The 16099-nt window shown below is 36.3% G+C and overlaps 1 protein-coding gene across 14 annotated transcripts in view; it reads left to right on the forward strand.

Annotated features, from left to right (window-relative positions):
• The window catches only part of OXR1 (oxidation resistance 1), a 457600-nt gene that overhangs the window by 362846 nt on the left and 78655 nt on the right, over nt 1-16099 (forward strand). For all 14 annotated transcript variants that reach the window (XM_032610521.1, XM_032610526.1, XM_032610523.1 and 11 more), the window contains one exon: nt 12962-13044. In XM_032610521.1, the coding sequence (XP_032466412.1) occupies nt 12962-13044 (83 nt within the window). The remainder of the gene's footprint in view (nt 1-12961; nt 13045-16099) is intronic.

A 16099-nucleotide genomic window follows, 5' to 3' on the forward strand; every position in this document is an offset into this window, starting at 1 on the left:
TATGGTTTTCTCAGGGTATATGCCCAGGACTGGGATTGCTGTGTATTATGGTAGTTCTATTTTTAGTTTTTTAAGGAACCTCCACACTGTTCTGCATACTGACTGTATCAATTTACATTCCCACCAGCAGTGCAAGAGGGTTGCCTTTTCTCCACACTCTCTCCAGCATTTATTGTTTCTGGATTTCTTGATGATGACCATTCTGACGGGTGTGAGACGATACCTCATTGTGGTTTTGCTTTGCATTTCTCTAATGATTAGTGATGTTGAGTATGCTTTCATGTGTTTGTTGGCGATCTGTATATCTTCTTTGGAGAAATGTCTGTTTAGGTCTACTGCCCATTTTTGGATTGGGTTGTTTGTTTTTTTGATATTGAGTTGCATGAGCTGCTTGTACATTTTGGAGATTAATCCTCTGTCAGTTGCTTCATTTGCAAATATTTTCTCCCATTCTGAGGGCCGTCTTTTCGTCTCGTTTATGGTTTCCTTTGCAGTGCAAAAGCTTTTAAGTTTCATTAGGTCCCATTTGTTTATTTGTGTTTCTATTTCCATTTCTCTAGGAGGTGGGTCAAAAAGGATCTTGCTGTGATTTATGTCATAAAGTGTTCTGCCTATGTTTTCCTCTGTGAGTTTTATAGTGTCTGGCCTTACATTTAGGTGTTTAATCCATTCTGAGTTTATTTTTGTGTATGGTGTTAGGGAGTGTTCTAATTTCATTCTTTTACATGTAGCTGTCCAGTTTTCCCAGCACCACTTATTGAAGAGGCTGTCTTTTCTCCATTATATATTCTTGCCTCCTTTATCAAAAATAAGGTGACCATGTGTGTGTGTTGGGCTTATCTCTGGGGTTTCTATCGTGTTCCATTGATACATATTTCTGTTTTTGTGCCAGTAACATACTGTCTTGATTACTGTAGCTTTGTAGTATACTCTGAACTCCGGGAGCCTGGTTCCTCCAGCTCTGTTTTTCTTTCTCAAGATTGCTTTGGCTAGTCGGGGTCTTTTGTGTTTCCATACAAACTGTGAAATATTTTGTTCTAGTTCTGTAAAAAATGCCATTGGTAGTTTGATAGGAATTGAATTGAATCTGTATATTGCTTTGGGTACTGTAGTCATTTTCACAATGTGGATTCTTCCAATCCAAGAACATGGTATATCTCTCCATCTGTTTGTATCATCTTTAATTTCTTTCATCAGTGTCTTATAGTTTTCTGCATACAGGTCTTTTATCTCTTTAGGTAGGTTTATTCCTAGCTATTTTATTCTTTTTGTTGCAGTGGTAAATGGGAGTGTTTCCTTAATTTCTGTTTCAGATTTTTCATCATTAGTGTATAGGAATGCAAGAGATTTCTGTGCATTCATTTTGAATCCTGCTCCTTTAGCAAATTCATTGATTAGCTCTAGAGTTTTCTGGTAGAGTCTTTAGGATTCTTTATGTATAGTGTCATGTCATCTGCAAACAGTGACACCTTTACATCTTCTTTTCCAAGTTGGATTCCTTTTATTTCTTTTTCTTCTCTGATTGCTGTGGCTAAAACTTCCAAAACTGTGTTGAATAAGCGTGGTGAGAGTGGGCAACCTTGTCTTGTTCCTGATCTTAGTGAAAATGATTTCAGTTTTTCAGCATTGAGAATGATGTTGGCTGTGGGTTTATCATATATGGCCTTTATTATGTTGATGTAAGCTCCCTCTATGCCTACTTTCTGGAGGGTTTTTATCATAAATGGGTGTTGAATTTTGTCAGAAGTTTTTTCTGCATCTGTTGAGATGGTCATATGGTTTTTATCCTTCAATTTGTTAATATGGTGTATTACATTGATTGAATTGTGTATACTGAGGAATCCTTGCATTCCTGGGATAAACCCCACTTGATCATGGTGTATGATCCTTTTAATGTGCTGTTGGATTCTGTTTCCTAGTATTTTGTTGAGGATTTTTGCATCGATGTTCATCAGTGATAATTGGCCTGTAGTTTTCTTTTTCTGTGACATCTTTGTCTGGTTTTTGGTATCAGGGTGATGGTGGCCTCGTAGAATGAGTTTGGGAGTGTTCCTCCCTCTGCTATATTTTGGAAGAGTTTGAGAAGGATAGGTGTTAGCTCTTCTCTAAATGTTTGATAGAACTCACCTGTGAAGCCATCTGGTTCTGGGCTTTTGTTTGTTGGAAGATTTTTAATCTCATTCTCAATTTCAGTGCTTGTGATTGGTCTGTTTATGTTTTCTATTCCTTCCTGGTTCAGTCTTGGAAGGTTATACCTTTCTAAGAATTTGTCCATTTCTTCCAGGTTGTCCATTTTATTGGCATAGAGTTGCTTGTAGTAATCTCTCATAATCCTTTGTGTTTCTGCAGTGTCAGTTGTTACTTCTCCTTTTTTGATTTCTAATTCTATTGATTCGAGTCTTCTCCCTTTTTTTCTTGATGAGTCTGGCTAAAGGTTTATCAATTTTGTTTATCTTCTCAAAGAACCAGCTTTTAGTTTTATTGATTTTTGCTATTGTTTCCTTCATTTCTTTTTCATTTATTTCTGATCTGATCTTTATAATTTCTTTCCTTCTGCTAACTTTGGAAGGTTTTTTGTTCTTCTTTCTCTAATTGCTTTAGGTGTAAAGTTAGGTTGTTTATGTGAGATTTTTCTTGTTTCTTGACATAGGATTGTATTGCTATAGAGTTCCCTCTTAGAGCTTTTGCTGCATCACGTAGGTTTTGGGTCATGGTGTTTTCATTGTCATTTGTTCCTAGGTATTTTTTGATTTCCTCTTTGATTTCTTCAGTGACCTCTTGGTTATTAAGTAATGTATTGTATAGCCTCCATGTGTTCATATTTTTCACAGATTTTTTTTCCTGTAATTGACATCTAGTCTCATAGCTGTGGCCAGAAAAGATACTTGATACGATTTCTGTTTTCTTAAATTTACCAAGGCTTGATTTCTGACCCAGGGTGTGATCTGTCCTGGAGAATGTTCCATGAGCACTTGAGCCGAAAGTGCATTCTGTTGATTTTGGGTGGAAAGTCCTTTATCAGTTAAGTTCCATCTTATTTAATGTATCATTTAAAGCTTGTGCTTCCTTATTTATTTTCATTTTGGATGATGTGTCCATTGGTGAAAGTGGGGTGTTAAAAGTGCCTTACTATGATTGTGTTACTGTCGATTTCCCCTTTAATGGCTGTTAGTATTTGCCTTATGTATTGAGGTGCTCCTATATTGGGTGCATAAATATTTACAATTGTTATATCTTCCTCTTGGATTGATCTCTTGATCATTATGTAGTGTCCTTCTTTGTCTCATGTCATAGTCTTTGTTTTAAAGTCTATTTTGTCTGATATGAGAATTGCTACTCCAGCTTTCTTTTGATTTCCATTTGCATGGAATATCTTTTTCCATCCGCCTCACTTTCAGTCTGTATGTGTCCCTAGGTCTGAAGTGGGTCTCTTGTAGACAGCATATATATGGGTCTTGTTTTTATATCCATTCAGCCAGTCTGTGTCTTCTGGTTGGAGCATTTAATCCATTTACATTTAAGGTATTATCGATATGTATGTTCCTATTACCATTTTCTTAATTGTTTTGGGTTTGTTATTGTAGGTCTTTTCCTTCTCTTGTGTTTCCTGCCGAGAGAAGTTGCTTTAGCATTTGTTGTAAAACTGGTTTGGTGGTGTTGAATTTTCTTAGCTTTTGCTTGTCTGTAAAGGTTTTAATTTCTCCATCGAATCTGAATGAGATCCCGGCTGGGTAGAGTAGTCTTGGTTGTAGGTTTTTTCCTTTCATCACTTTAAATATGTCCTGCCACTCCCTTCTGGCTTGCAGAGTTTCTCCTGAAAGATCAGCTGTTAACCTTATGGGGATTCCCTTGTATGTTATTTGTTGTTTTTCCTATGTTGCTTTTAATATTTGTTCTTTGTATTTAATTTTTGATAGTTTGATTAGTATGTGTCTTGGTGTGTTTCTCCTTGGAGTTATCCTGTACGGGACTCTCTGTGCTTCCTGGACTTGATTGACTCTTTCCTTTCCTATGTTAGGGAAGTTTTCCCTATAATCTCTTCAAATATTTTCTCAGTCCCTTTCTTTTTCTCTTCTTCTTCTGGGAGCCCTATAATTCGAATGTTGGTGTGTTTAATGTTGTCCCAGAGGTGTCTGAGACTATGCTCAATTCTTTTTAATTCTTTTTTGTTTATTCTGTTCTGCAGTAGTTATTTCCACTATTTTATCTTCCAGTTCACTTTTCCGTTCTTCTGCCTCAGTTATTCTGCTATTGATTCCTTCTAGAGAATTTTAATTTCATTTATTGTGTGGTTCATCATTGTTTGTTTGCTCTTTAGTTCTTCTAAGTACTTGTTCAGCGTTTCTTGTATTTTCTCCATTCTATTTCCAAGATTTTGGATCATCTTTACTATCCTTATGCTTAATTCCTTTTCAGGTAGACTGCCTATTTCCTCTTCATTTGTTTGGTCTGGTGGGTTTTTACCTTGCTCCTTCATCTGCTGTGTGTTTCTCCGTCTTCTCATTTTGATTAACTTACTGTGTTTGGGGTCTCCTTTTTGCAGCCTGCAAGTTCGTAGTTCCTGTTATTTTTGGTGTCTGCCCCCAGTGGGTAAGGTTGGTTCAGTGGGTTGTGTAGGCTTCCTGCTGGATGGGACTGGTGCCTGTGTTCAGGTGGATGAGGCTGCATCTTGTCTTTCTGGTGGGCAGGCCCGCGTCTGGTGGTGTGTTTTGGGGTGTCTGCGAAAATACGATTTTAGGCAGCCTTTCTTCTGATGGGTGGAGTTGTGTTCCTGTCTTGCTAGTTGTTTGGCGTAGGGTGTCCAGCACTGTAGCTTGCTGGTCGTTGAGTGGAGCTGGGTCTTCACGTTGAGATGGAGATCTCTGGGAGAGCTTTCACCATTTGATATTACGTGGAGCCGGGAGGTGTCTGGTGGACCAGTGTCCTGAACTCAGCTCTCCCACCTCAGAGGCACAGGCCTGACACCCAGCCAGAGCACCAAGACCGTATCAGCCGCATGGCTCAGAAGAAAAAGGGGGGGGAGAGAGAGAGAGAAAAAAAAACATGGAAGAAAGAGAAAAGAAAAAGTTATTCGAATAAAAAATATAAAATAATTATTAAAAATAAAAAATTAAAATGTAATAAAAAAAAAAGAAGAGAGCAACGAAACTAAAAAACAAATCCACCAATAATAACAAGAGCTAAAAACTATACTAAAAAACCCCCCAAAAAATGGACAGACAGAACCCTGGGACAAATGATAAAAGCAAAGCTATACAGACAGAATCACACAAAGAAGCATACACATACACAGTCACAAAAAGAGAAAAAGGAAAAAATATATATATATATCGTTGCTCCCAAAGTCCACCACCTCAATTTTGGGATGATTCATTGTCTATTCAGGTATTCCACAGATGCAGGGTACATCAGGTTGATTGTGGAGATTTAGTTCGCTGCCCCTGAGGCTGCTGGGAGAGATTTCCCTTTCTCTTCTTTGTTCGCACAGCTCCTGTGGTTCAGCTTTGGATTTCGCCCTGCCTCTGCGTGTAGGTCGCCTGAGGGTGTCTATTCTTCGCTCAGACCAGATGGGGTTAAAGGAGCCGCTGATTCGGGGGCTCTGGCTCACTCAGGCCGGGGGGGAGGGAAGGGTATGGAGTGCGGGGCGAGCCTGCGGCGGCAGAGGCCGGCATGACGTTGCACCAGCCTGAGGAGCGCCGTGTGTTCTCCCGGGGAAGTTGTCCCTGGATCACGGGACCCAAGCAGTGGCGGGCTGCACAGGCTCCCCGGAGGGGAGGTGTGGACAGTGACCTGTGCTCGCACACAGGCTTCTTGGTGGCGGCAGCAGCAGCCTTAGCATCTCATGCCCGTGTCTGGTGTCCACACTGATAGCCGTGGCTCCTGCCAATCTCTGGAGCTCGTTTACGTGGTGCTCTGAATCCCCTCTCCTTGTGCACCCCGAAACAATGGTCTCTTGCCTCTTAGGCAGGTCCAGACTTTTTCCCAGACTCTCTCCCAGCTAGCTGTGGCACACTAGCCCCCTTCAGGCTGTGTTCACGCAGCCAACCCCAGTCCTCTCCCTGGGATACTACCGAAGCCGGAGCCTCAGCTCCCAGCCCCCTCCTGCCCCGGCAGGTGAGCAGACAAGCCTCTTGGGCTGGTGAGTGCTGGTTGTCACCGACCCTTTGTGCGTTAATCTCTTTGTTTTGCCCTCTGCACCCCTGTTGCTGTGCTCTCCTCCGTGGCTCCAAAGCTTCTTCCCCCCACCACCCCCCCATCTCTGCCAGTGAAGGGGCTTCCTAGTGTGTGGAAACTTTTCCTCCTTCACAGCTCCCTCCCCGAGGTGCAGGTCCTGTCCCTGTTCTTTTGTCTCTGTTTTTTCTCTTTTTTTTTCCCTCCCCAGGTACGTGGGGAGTTTCTTTCCTTTGGGAAGTCTGAGGTCTTCTGCCAGCGTTCAGTAGGTGTTCTGTAGGAGTTGTTCCACATGTAGGTGTATTTCTGATGTATTTGTGCGGAGGAAGGTGATCACCATGTCTTACTCTTCCGCCATCTTGAAGGTCTATGTCAGTATTTTTAAATCATCAAACTTTTTATCAGTAGCTACTACCAAAATTACAATATTCAGTTATACTAGGTGTTTTTTCATATTTTAAACCTCATACAGTTTTCATTGTTGGTTTTCAGCCTTGCTTCTTCCAGTTTGCCTTTCCCATTCTATTACCAACATGATTTTTAATTTAAAGTCTGATACTGCTTTCTCAGTTCTCTACTTAAAAATCTTTTGGGACTTCTCCGTCTGGTTATAGCAAGCTAGGTAATTCAGATTGTCCTGCTGAGAACAATTTAAAAAGCTGGGCCAGTCATTAAAAAGTCTACAAATAACAAATCCTGGAAAGGATGTGGAGAAAAGGGAACTCTCCTATGCTGTTGGTGGGAATGTAAATTGGTGCAGCCACTGTGGAAAACAGTATGAAGTTTCCTTAGTAAACTGAAAATAGAGTTGTCGTATGATCCAGCAATCTGACTCCTGGGCATATATCTGGTGAAAACTCTAGTTTTGAAAGATACGTGCAACCGTGTTCACAGCAGCACTGTTTACAATAGCCAAGACATGGAAGCAACCTAAATGCCTATCGACAGATGAATGGATAAAGATGTGGTATATATATGCCCAATAAAATACTACTCAGCCATAAAGAAGAATGAAATAATGGCATTTGCAGCAACTTGGATGGACCTAGAGATTATGATACTAAGTGAACTAAAGTCAGAAAGAGAAAGACAAATACCATATGATATTGCTTATATGTGGGATCTAAAATATACAAATGAACTTATATACAAAACAGAGGCAGACTCATAGGCTTAGAAAACAAATGTATGGTTACCAAAGGGTAAGGGAGGTGGGGGAGGGACAAAGTAGGAGTTTGGGATTAGCAGGCATAAACTACTATATATAAAATAGATAAACAAGGTCCTACTGTATAGCACAGGAACTATATTCAATATCCTGTAATAAACCACAATGGAAAAGAATATGAAAATGAATATGTATATATATGTATAACTAAATCACTTTCCCGTATATCAGAAACTAACACAATATTGTAAATCAACTATACTTCAGTTATAAATAAATAAATAGCTGAGTGAAAACAAAACACATTTTATTGAGGGTATTAGAATGCTAACTGATATGACCAAATTAGGATCTGAGTGCTGACAGAGGCCCAAGGAGGAGCAGCTCCAATTTGGGATTGCTTTTTTTCCCCTGGGGGTTGTGTTGATTCCAGAAGCAGCAGCTGAGAGATTAAGAGGTGCTTTTGGTAGCCTGTTGGGTATAAGGAGACAGGGACAGAGTATAAGACCCACCACAGGAGAGGGGTGAACTCCTCTCACTTAGGACCCCAAAATGCTGTACCTTAGGATACAGAAAAACTGAAGTGGCTAGGCTCTCATAGGATGGTAGCTTAGCTTTAAATTATCATTCCTGTAACTGCATTAATAAGATCTGGTATTGCTAGTGTCCTCAAGTATTTGGCAGAAGCAAACATCTTTTCTGGAGAAATACAGCTTTCTTTGTGTCAAATTCTGTCTATAGACCATTTTTCAAATTTAGTATCCAGTATATAAAATATAATTAGGCACCTGACAAGATAGCAGAAAAAAACAAGAAAATAGAAAGAGATCCACAGGAACTCTGTATCTTGTAGTTATCAGATTTAAAATAGCTGTGTTGAGAATTTTGAGCTAATTAAGAGTTTTGTAGAGGTACAAACTATAAAAAAGAAAAATGAATATTCTAGAATTGAAAAATGTAATCCAATTTTTTAGATTAATGTAATCTAAAGGTCTTAATTAGGATCTTTGTGGATGAAGTTAACAGCAAATTAGCCATCACAGAAGAGAGAATTAGTGAATTGAAAGATAGGTCAGAAGAAAATATCCAGAATAAAGAGAGAGGGACAAAAAAAAGGAAAATAAAGGAGGGGGTAAGCTTAATACAAAATATAATTAGAAGTTCTTGGGACTTCCCTGGTGGCACAGTGGTTAAGAATCTGCCTGCCAATGCAGGGGACATGGGTTCAATTCCTGTCTGGGAAGATCCCACATGCCACGGAGCAACTAAGCCCGTGCGCCACAACTACTGAGCCCACGCATCACAACTGCTGAGCCTGCACGCCACAACTACTGAGCTCATGCGCCGCAATTACTGAAGCCCGGTTGCTCTAGGGCCCGCATGCTGCAGGTACTGAGCCTACATGTCACTCCGCAACAAGAGAAGCCACCTCAATGAGAAGCCTGCGTACCACAACGGAGGGTAGCCCCTGCTTGCCACAACTGGAGAAAGCCCATGCCCAGCAATGAAGACCCAACATAGCCAAAAAAGAAAAAAAAAAGATTTAATTAGAAGTTATGATGTGTGTATATTTGAGTCCCCCAAATGAAAGAAGGGGGGCAAAAGTATTATTTAATGAGAGAATGGCTGAAAACTCCAAGACTGATGAAATACTTTAATTCACAGATTCAAGCATCCGTATAGGCCCCTAATGGAATCAATACAAATCTCACTAAAGATGAAAAATCTTAAAAGCAATCAGAACAAGTAGTCAATGATGTAGCGATAACATTGACAGTTGATTTCTCAACAGAAACAGTGGAAACTAAACGGCAGGGGAAAATACCTACCAGCTTAGAATCCATCCCCTGTGAAATTACCCAGAGCTGCAATTAAAATGGTAAATATGAGGGCAAAACTAAATGAATGTTGACTATCTAGAAAAATAATAATCTCTCACAGTGTTTTTAAATACACATACATGTAATTAAAGTATGTAATAAGAATTGCATATAAGTCTTGGTAAAGGCACATAGTTTTTAACATCCTTATATTATCCAGAAAGATGATAAAAGTGCTAATTAATATTAGATAGTGAAAATTAGTAATTTAGGCTGTAATCTATGGGATGACCACTAACATAATAGTTAAAGAGTATGTCAGACTTTAAGGCAAAAAATATTGTAAGAAAAGTTTCAATATACTGGAAAGATGTAATCTAAAACAATTAGTAGGTGTTCAGTTCTTAATTTGTATGAACCTAATATCACATGGTCTCAAAATATAGTAAGCAAAGTAAGGAGACTTAGGAGGACCTGAATAACCCACAATCATAGTGGGAGATTTTAACAGTCTCTATCAGTAATTTAAAGAATAAGCATGCAGAAGCAAACCAATATGGATGTAGAAGATTTGAACAACACAATCAGCAAACTTAATCTCATGGATGTGGAGATAGGAGTGTGTGTGTGTATGTATGAATATCCACACATACGCATAAACACACATATAACACTACCCTACAGTACAGAATACACATTCTTTTCAAGCATGTATGGAGCATTTACTAAATTTATATGTGATTATAGAGCAAGTTTCAACGAATTTTATAGGTTTTAACTATTTAAGAGTATTTTCTTTCACCACAGTACAATTAAGCTAGAACTCAGTAACCAAAAGGTAAAAATTTTTAATTGTCATAGATTGGCAAATTAAACAATATTCTCTAAATAGCAAAAGAAGAAATAGGGTAAAAGCCATAAAATATTTTGGATGGACTTATTAAAATACAATGTATCAAAACTTGTAGGATGCAGTCTAGATGGGAATTTCTTGTTTTAGATTACATATATTAAGATTTTGCTTCTGGTAATGATGGAGTAAAATCTAACTCCCTGCTCTTTCCAATATACCAGATAATTATATCTCAGGGAAAGTCATATATATTCATTTATTTATCAGATATTTATTGAACACCTACCATATGTCATACTTACTACTGTATTAGGTGCTTGGTATATAGCATTGTTTCTCAGCCTCAGCAGTGTTGACATTTTGTGACATTGTTCTTTTTGGGGGGACTGTTGTGTGCATTTTTTAGCACACAATGTTTAGCAGTATCCACAGCCTATACCCATTAGATGCCAGTAATACTCCTTCATTTTGATAACCAAAATTGTGCCTTGGTTTTCTCAGTTGTAAAATGGGGATAATAATGATACCTACTTTATAAGGTTGATGAATTAGGTAAGACAATAAGTAAATATAAAGTCCTTAGAACAGTGCCTGGAATATGCTAGGCACTTGGTAAATGTTAACTATTATTTTGATTGTCAAATATCTATGCATTTCTAAACTGTAATAATTTTTGTAAAGAAGAAAAATAGGACCTCTCCTTTCCATACTCCCAATCTAGATTCATGTTTGCTGGCAACTGTCTTTAAAAGGGTATTATAAAGTTACCATGTAAGAGAGGGTATTATAAAGTTACCAAGTAAGAGACTGGACTAGGTAACAACTGTGATCACTTTCAACTCTCAATTACTGTGATTATATTTTCATATTGATAGAAAAGAATGATCAGTGTATTTCATTGTACTCTGGTACTTATATTTGTGAATACATGTTTTAATATTGGTTATTAAAATAATTTTAGAACTATTTTTATAATATTATTACAATATATTTTACAATTTTACATTATTAAAGTGAATACTTTCAATTTGTTTGAAACTCTAAACTGCAGAAAACTGGTATATTAGTTTTTTTGCTCTGAACTGCACTCCGTGGCGAACTTTTGAAAATGGTAGTGCAGTTGCAAACTTAATTGTGATTAAATGTTTAACGAACTCTTTAACGGATTGAAAAACTACGGTTAGACAAATAAGTGTAGACTAACGTTTACTCCTGAAATCAATTAAGAAGGGATATATATTAGTAGTTAAAAGTAATCTGTAATTGTATTTTGCATTGCTTTTAAATTGCAAAATGAGGAAAGTGTTTTTGGCTCCTGCTGTTTATGAAATAGCAGAAATAAATTTTAAAAATTTATTTAAAAATAGTTTTAATGTTTTATCACAAAAATCAAATTCACATATATGCTGTTCATTGGAGAAAATATTAAAATATAGTGATAAGCAAAAATATTGTCTTTCACTAAGAATTGTACCATTTTGCATTCTCACCATACCTTTAGAAAAATGCCTCTTTTTCTACAGCCAGACTGTATATATATATTTTTTTCCTTTGTCCACTTTTCTTAAAAAAAAAAAATGGCTATAAGAATTGTGGCAGTTCTAGGTGCAGTTCAAGTTATAGCTTCAAAACATTAGTTCATTCAAATATGATGCTTGCCTTGTGTCAGGCTCTTTGTTAGGCACTGAGAAGTCGTTGTGAACAAAGCAAGCACGGTGTTTTATAGGTTACAGTTTAGTGGGAGAGATTTAAAAAGAAACTGTGCTAGATGCTGTGAAGGAGACAAAGATGCTCTGTGACTAATAACAGAGATCTGGCTTAGCCTGGGTGATCAGGACGGTTTTAGGACAGCCTTTTTAAGTATTGCAGAGCTAACTGACTTCTTTCGGATTCAGACTTGATTATTAATATTATTTTTGTTACTGTTAATGCTTCATTAGAACCATTCACCCAACTGAGCTAATTAGATACATATAAGCAAACTCTGGTATGGTCAAAATGTCAGTTAAGATGGGATAGGTGGAGAGCAATGAAGTGGATATTTTCTAGATTCTTTAGGCTTAGGTAGAACTAATTTTTCCTTGAAAATTACTGTTTTAATCTTATAAAAAATGAGTGTGAGTATAGCATTTTGCTATGTTTACTGTCTTACTCAGTTTTGAGGTTTTTATTAGTGTTTTAGAGATTGATTTTTTTTTTAGAGATTTTATTTAAAATTGTTTAGATAGGAGTGGTATTTTATCAGTTCAGTGCAATCTTTGTTACATGAAGTATAGATGAGAAGATTAACATTAGTGCAAAATTTAAACTAAAACAGATACCATAAACTTGGTGGTAATGATGTGTTCAAGTGAAATGTCTTGATAAGCAAGTGAAAAATAGTTGGCACTCCTTCTGAAATGAAGTGCATAAAAGTATGTTTGTATATGAAAGAGTATCTTAATCTACTTCATGGTATATGTAAGGAATTCAGTAATTTAATACAAAAGACGGCTCTGTCTTTTACTATGATTGTAGAAGTAGAAACACTGTGAAGATTAATGTTACATATTTCAGAATTGGTTTGGTTAATAATAATAATCTTCAAATATAGTTTTATTATAATAGGTTAGATGTGTTGAAAGATATGGCCCTTAACTTAACTTTTAATACCTTCCTTTCAGCTGACAGTTACTTAGGTTTTGAATTGACTTCCAGTTAGGTTTTGAATTGACTTCCAGTTATTAATAGTGTTTCATACTGGTCAGTTCGGAAAGCAAGCAGGAAGGAAGGTACATTTACTTATTTTGATACTCGGTTGTATTTTAGAGTAGAGAATCCTACGTAGCAAGCTGTATTACTGGTGAATCCAGTAGATATCTGCCCAGTGAGCTCTATTTAGCAGTCCTTGACATTACGGTGAAAGGAAAATGAATTTAATAGAGTTTTGCATCATTTTTTTTTTTTCAGACACTGGCCAAAAGAAGACCCTAGACAAGAAAGATGGGAGAAGAATGTCTTTTCAGAAACCCAAAGGGACTACTGAATATACTGTAAGTTATTTGTTTTGAAAAAGCTGATATCTCTTTGTGATAGTCTTATTTGAGACATTCTTTGTTTATGCTGTAAATAAGACAAAGGTTCCTAATTGCCTTATTTTAAAAATCTGTACACCACTCTCGATAACTGCTTTACTAATAATAATGATACTTCAGTTCTTAACTGTATTTTAGGATTTTTTTTCCTTAAAGGAAAATTTTATTAAGTGTGATATAAAGATAATTATTCTAGCAAATTTAACAAAATGATAATTTACTTGGAGTTAAAGTTCCTGTGGTACAATAATTTTTTATTAGGTTAGACTTTTAGGGAAATATTTACTTTTTTAGAAATGTGATCTTCATTATATTCCCAGCAGTGCTAACGATAATGAAAATGGCAGATAGAATACGGAAAAAACAAGTTGCTATTAATTTTCCAGAATAACCTCTCACATTAGATTATTTACACTGATTTATGGCTAAGTTCCTGTGTTCTTGAAATGACCCTCAAATTTCCTTGCAGTCAGCTTTTCATATTTCTGGTTACTATGGAAAACTGAAGTGAGAAATGTACTTTAGTCTGTGATATGCTGCTTCTTTGATTGAATGTAAATGTTGTTAGATAATTTTAACATGTTAAAAATCTGTTATTTTAACTGAGCTTAATTTTGTGTTGTGTTTTTCTAATATGTTATTGTAACTGTATTAAGAAGAAAATAGCAAGTTGAAACAATTTATACATTTGTGTCATCATGAAGTCTTCCAATCTTGGTTTGAGTCTTGATTATTTTTCATAAATTCTAAAAATTGAACAAATTATCAAAACCTTGAGTTATACTTTATTTTCATATACTGTATAATTGACAGTTTGAGATTTTAAGTATTTTAAAAAGGTTTGAAACCAGATAATTTAAGGTGGAATTATATTTACTACTATCAAAAGAATCTCCTCTTAAGCATATTATAAACTCGAGTGTGCTTGTACCTTCTCTGCATGATTGAGAAATTGAGAATATAAATTCAGACAGTAAAATATTGAGTAATGTAGTTTGATGTATTCATTAGTGTTTATTAAGACGTAAGACTGTAGGCATAAGGCATAAGATGTTATCTACATACGTAATCCTGTGGTTTTGAAGAATTACAAAAGTTTAGTTGGTTTTGAATTCAGGAGCTTCCCAATTTTGTTCTTGTAATTCAATAAAACTTGTGTTATCGGTAGCAAATTTAAATTTAAATTAAGAACCATTATTTTGGGCAAAGGTTAATTGAAACTTGGCCATTTGTATCCTTGGGTTCTGCATCAATGGATTCAACCAACCATGGATAGAAATATTTGGGGAAAAAAATTCCAGAAAGTTCCAAAAAGCAAAACTTGAATTTCCCTTACTGGCCACTATTTACATACATTGTATTAGGTATTATAAGTAATCTAGAGATGATTGAATGTATATGGAGGATGTGTGTAGGTTATATGCAAATAACTATGCCATTTTATATAAGGGACTTAAGCACCCATGGATTTTGATATCTGTGGGGATCCTGGAACAAATCCCCTGGGATACTGAGGAATTACTATATATTTTTTCTTATGTTATAAATGACCTTTGGGAAATAATCAGTTACTGATAAGAAAAGTTATAAAACATCCTCTAGGAGATCTTTGTTTTCATTTTTTATCCCTTTGTTTTTTCCCGATGCCATATCCTAAAGATAGAAACACATGTGTTTCTAAAACTAAGATATTACTGTCTTCTATTCTTATTATAATTTGTAAGATCTTCATATAATATCTTTATATAAGGTACATAACATGATTTTTGTATTTGGGAAAAATATATTTTTCTATATTTCTTTTGAAATCTTACAATATCACAGTGTACTCTCAACATTTACTTATTCTAAAATATTTATGGTTAGCTTAAATGTATTTTCGGACCACCTAAATATAGTATAAATTAGTCATTGTACCTTAGGTAGCTTTAAAGTTAGAATCATACATAAAAAAAACATACATATATATTACGTATGTGTTTATATATGCACATACACGCACAGTTTTTAACTATAAAATTACTTTCAGTAGGATCAAGTAGACCTTGAAAATGTTATACATAACCATTTTCTTCCTAGTTAATTTAATATCCCTGTACCATTCTACCGAAAGCCTTGTCTAAAGTCACTAATGATTTTCTAATTATCAAACCTGGTGGCTTTTTCTTTGTTGTTGCATACCACTCACTGCTCCTTCTTTCTTGTTTTACTTTCCTTCTCAATGTTCTTTAATGTATCTTTCAGTGAGGATCTGTGAATGGATAATCAGGCAGTGTCTGAAAAGTCTTCAGTGCACCCTCATTCCTGGTAGTTGAGCTGCCTATAGATTATTAGGTAAACAGTTATTTTCTGTCAGCACTTTTTTTTTTTTTTTTTTTTCCCGGATGCGCAGGCTAAGCGGCCACGGCTCACGGGCCCAGCCGCTCCGTGGCATGTGGGATCTTCCCGGACCGTGTCCCCTGCATCGGCAGGCGGACTCTCAACCACTGAGCCACCAGGGAAGCCCTCTGTCAGCACTTCGAATGTAGTTATCTATTATCTTATGCCCTTCTGTTGCCTTTTTATTTTTGTTCATTTCTAGGCAGTCTTCTTTTTTTAGATTGTTTTTTTAAGTTTACTTCTTGTCCTTACAGTTCTATAGTGCCACTGTGATAAGTCTAGATTCAGACAAATTTTTATCTTACTTATTGTGTTTCTTCACTCTAAGGAATCATGCCATTCATAAATTCTGGAAAATTATCAGCCATTATTTCTTTGATTATATACTCTCCTTTCTCAATTTATTCTAGAAACTAATTGTACTACATTTTGCTATCATTATGCTTCATTGCCCTGTTCTTGCTAACATTTTGACTGTATCTTACACCTCTTTCACTGCTTGTTCTGCTCTTGTTGATTCCAAATGTGAGTGGTTCCTTGTATCTTTTCACTTTCCCATTTACATTCTGCAACTTAGAGAACTTAAGAACTTTACTATATGAAGTAAGACCCAAACTTTTTTCTATTTCTGCCC

The sequence above is a fragment of the Phocoena sinus genome, chromosome 17, assembly GCF_008692025.1.
Source record: "Phocoena sinus isolate mPhoSin1 chromosome 17, mPhoSin1.pri, whole genome shotgun sequence".
In the NCBI taxonomy this organism is placed as follows: domain Eukaryota; kingdom Metazoa; phylum Chordata; class Mammalia; order Artiodactyla; family Phocoenidae; genus Phocoena; species Phocoena sinus.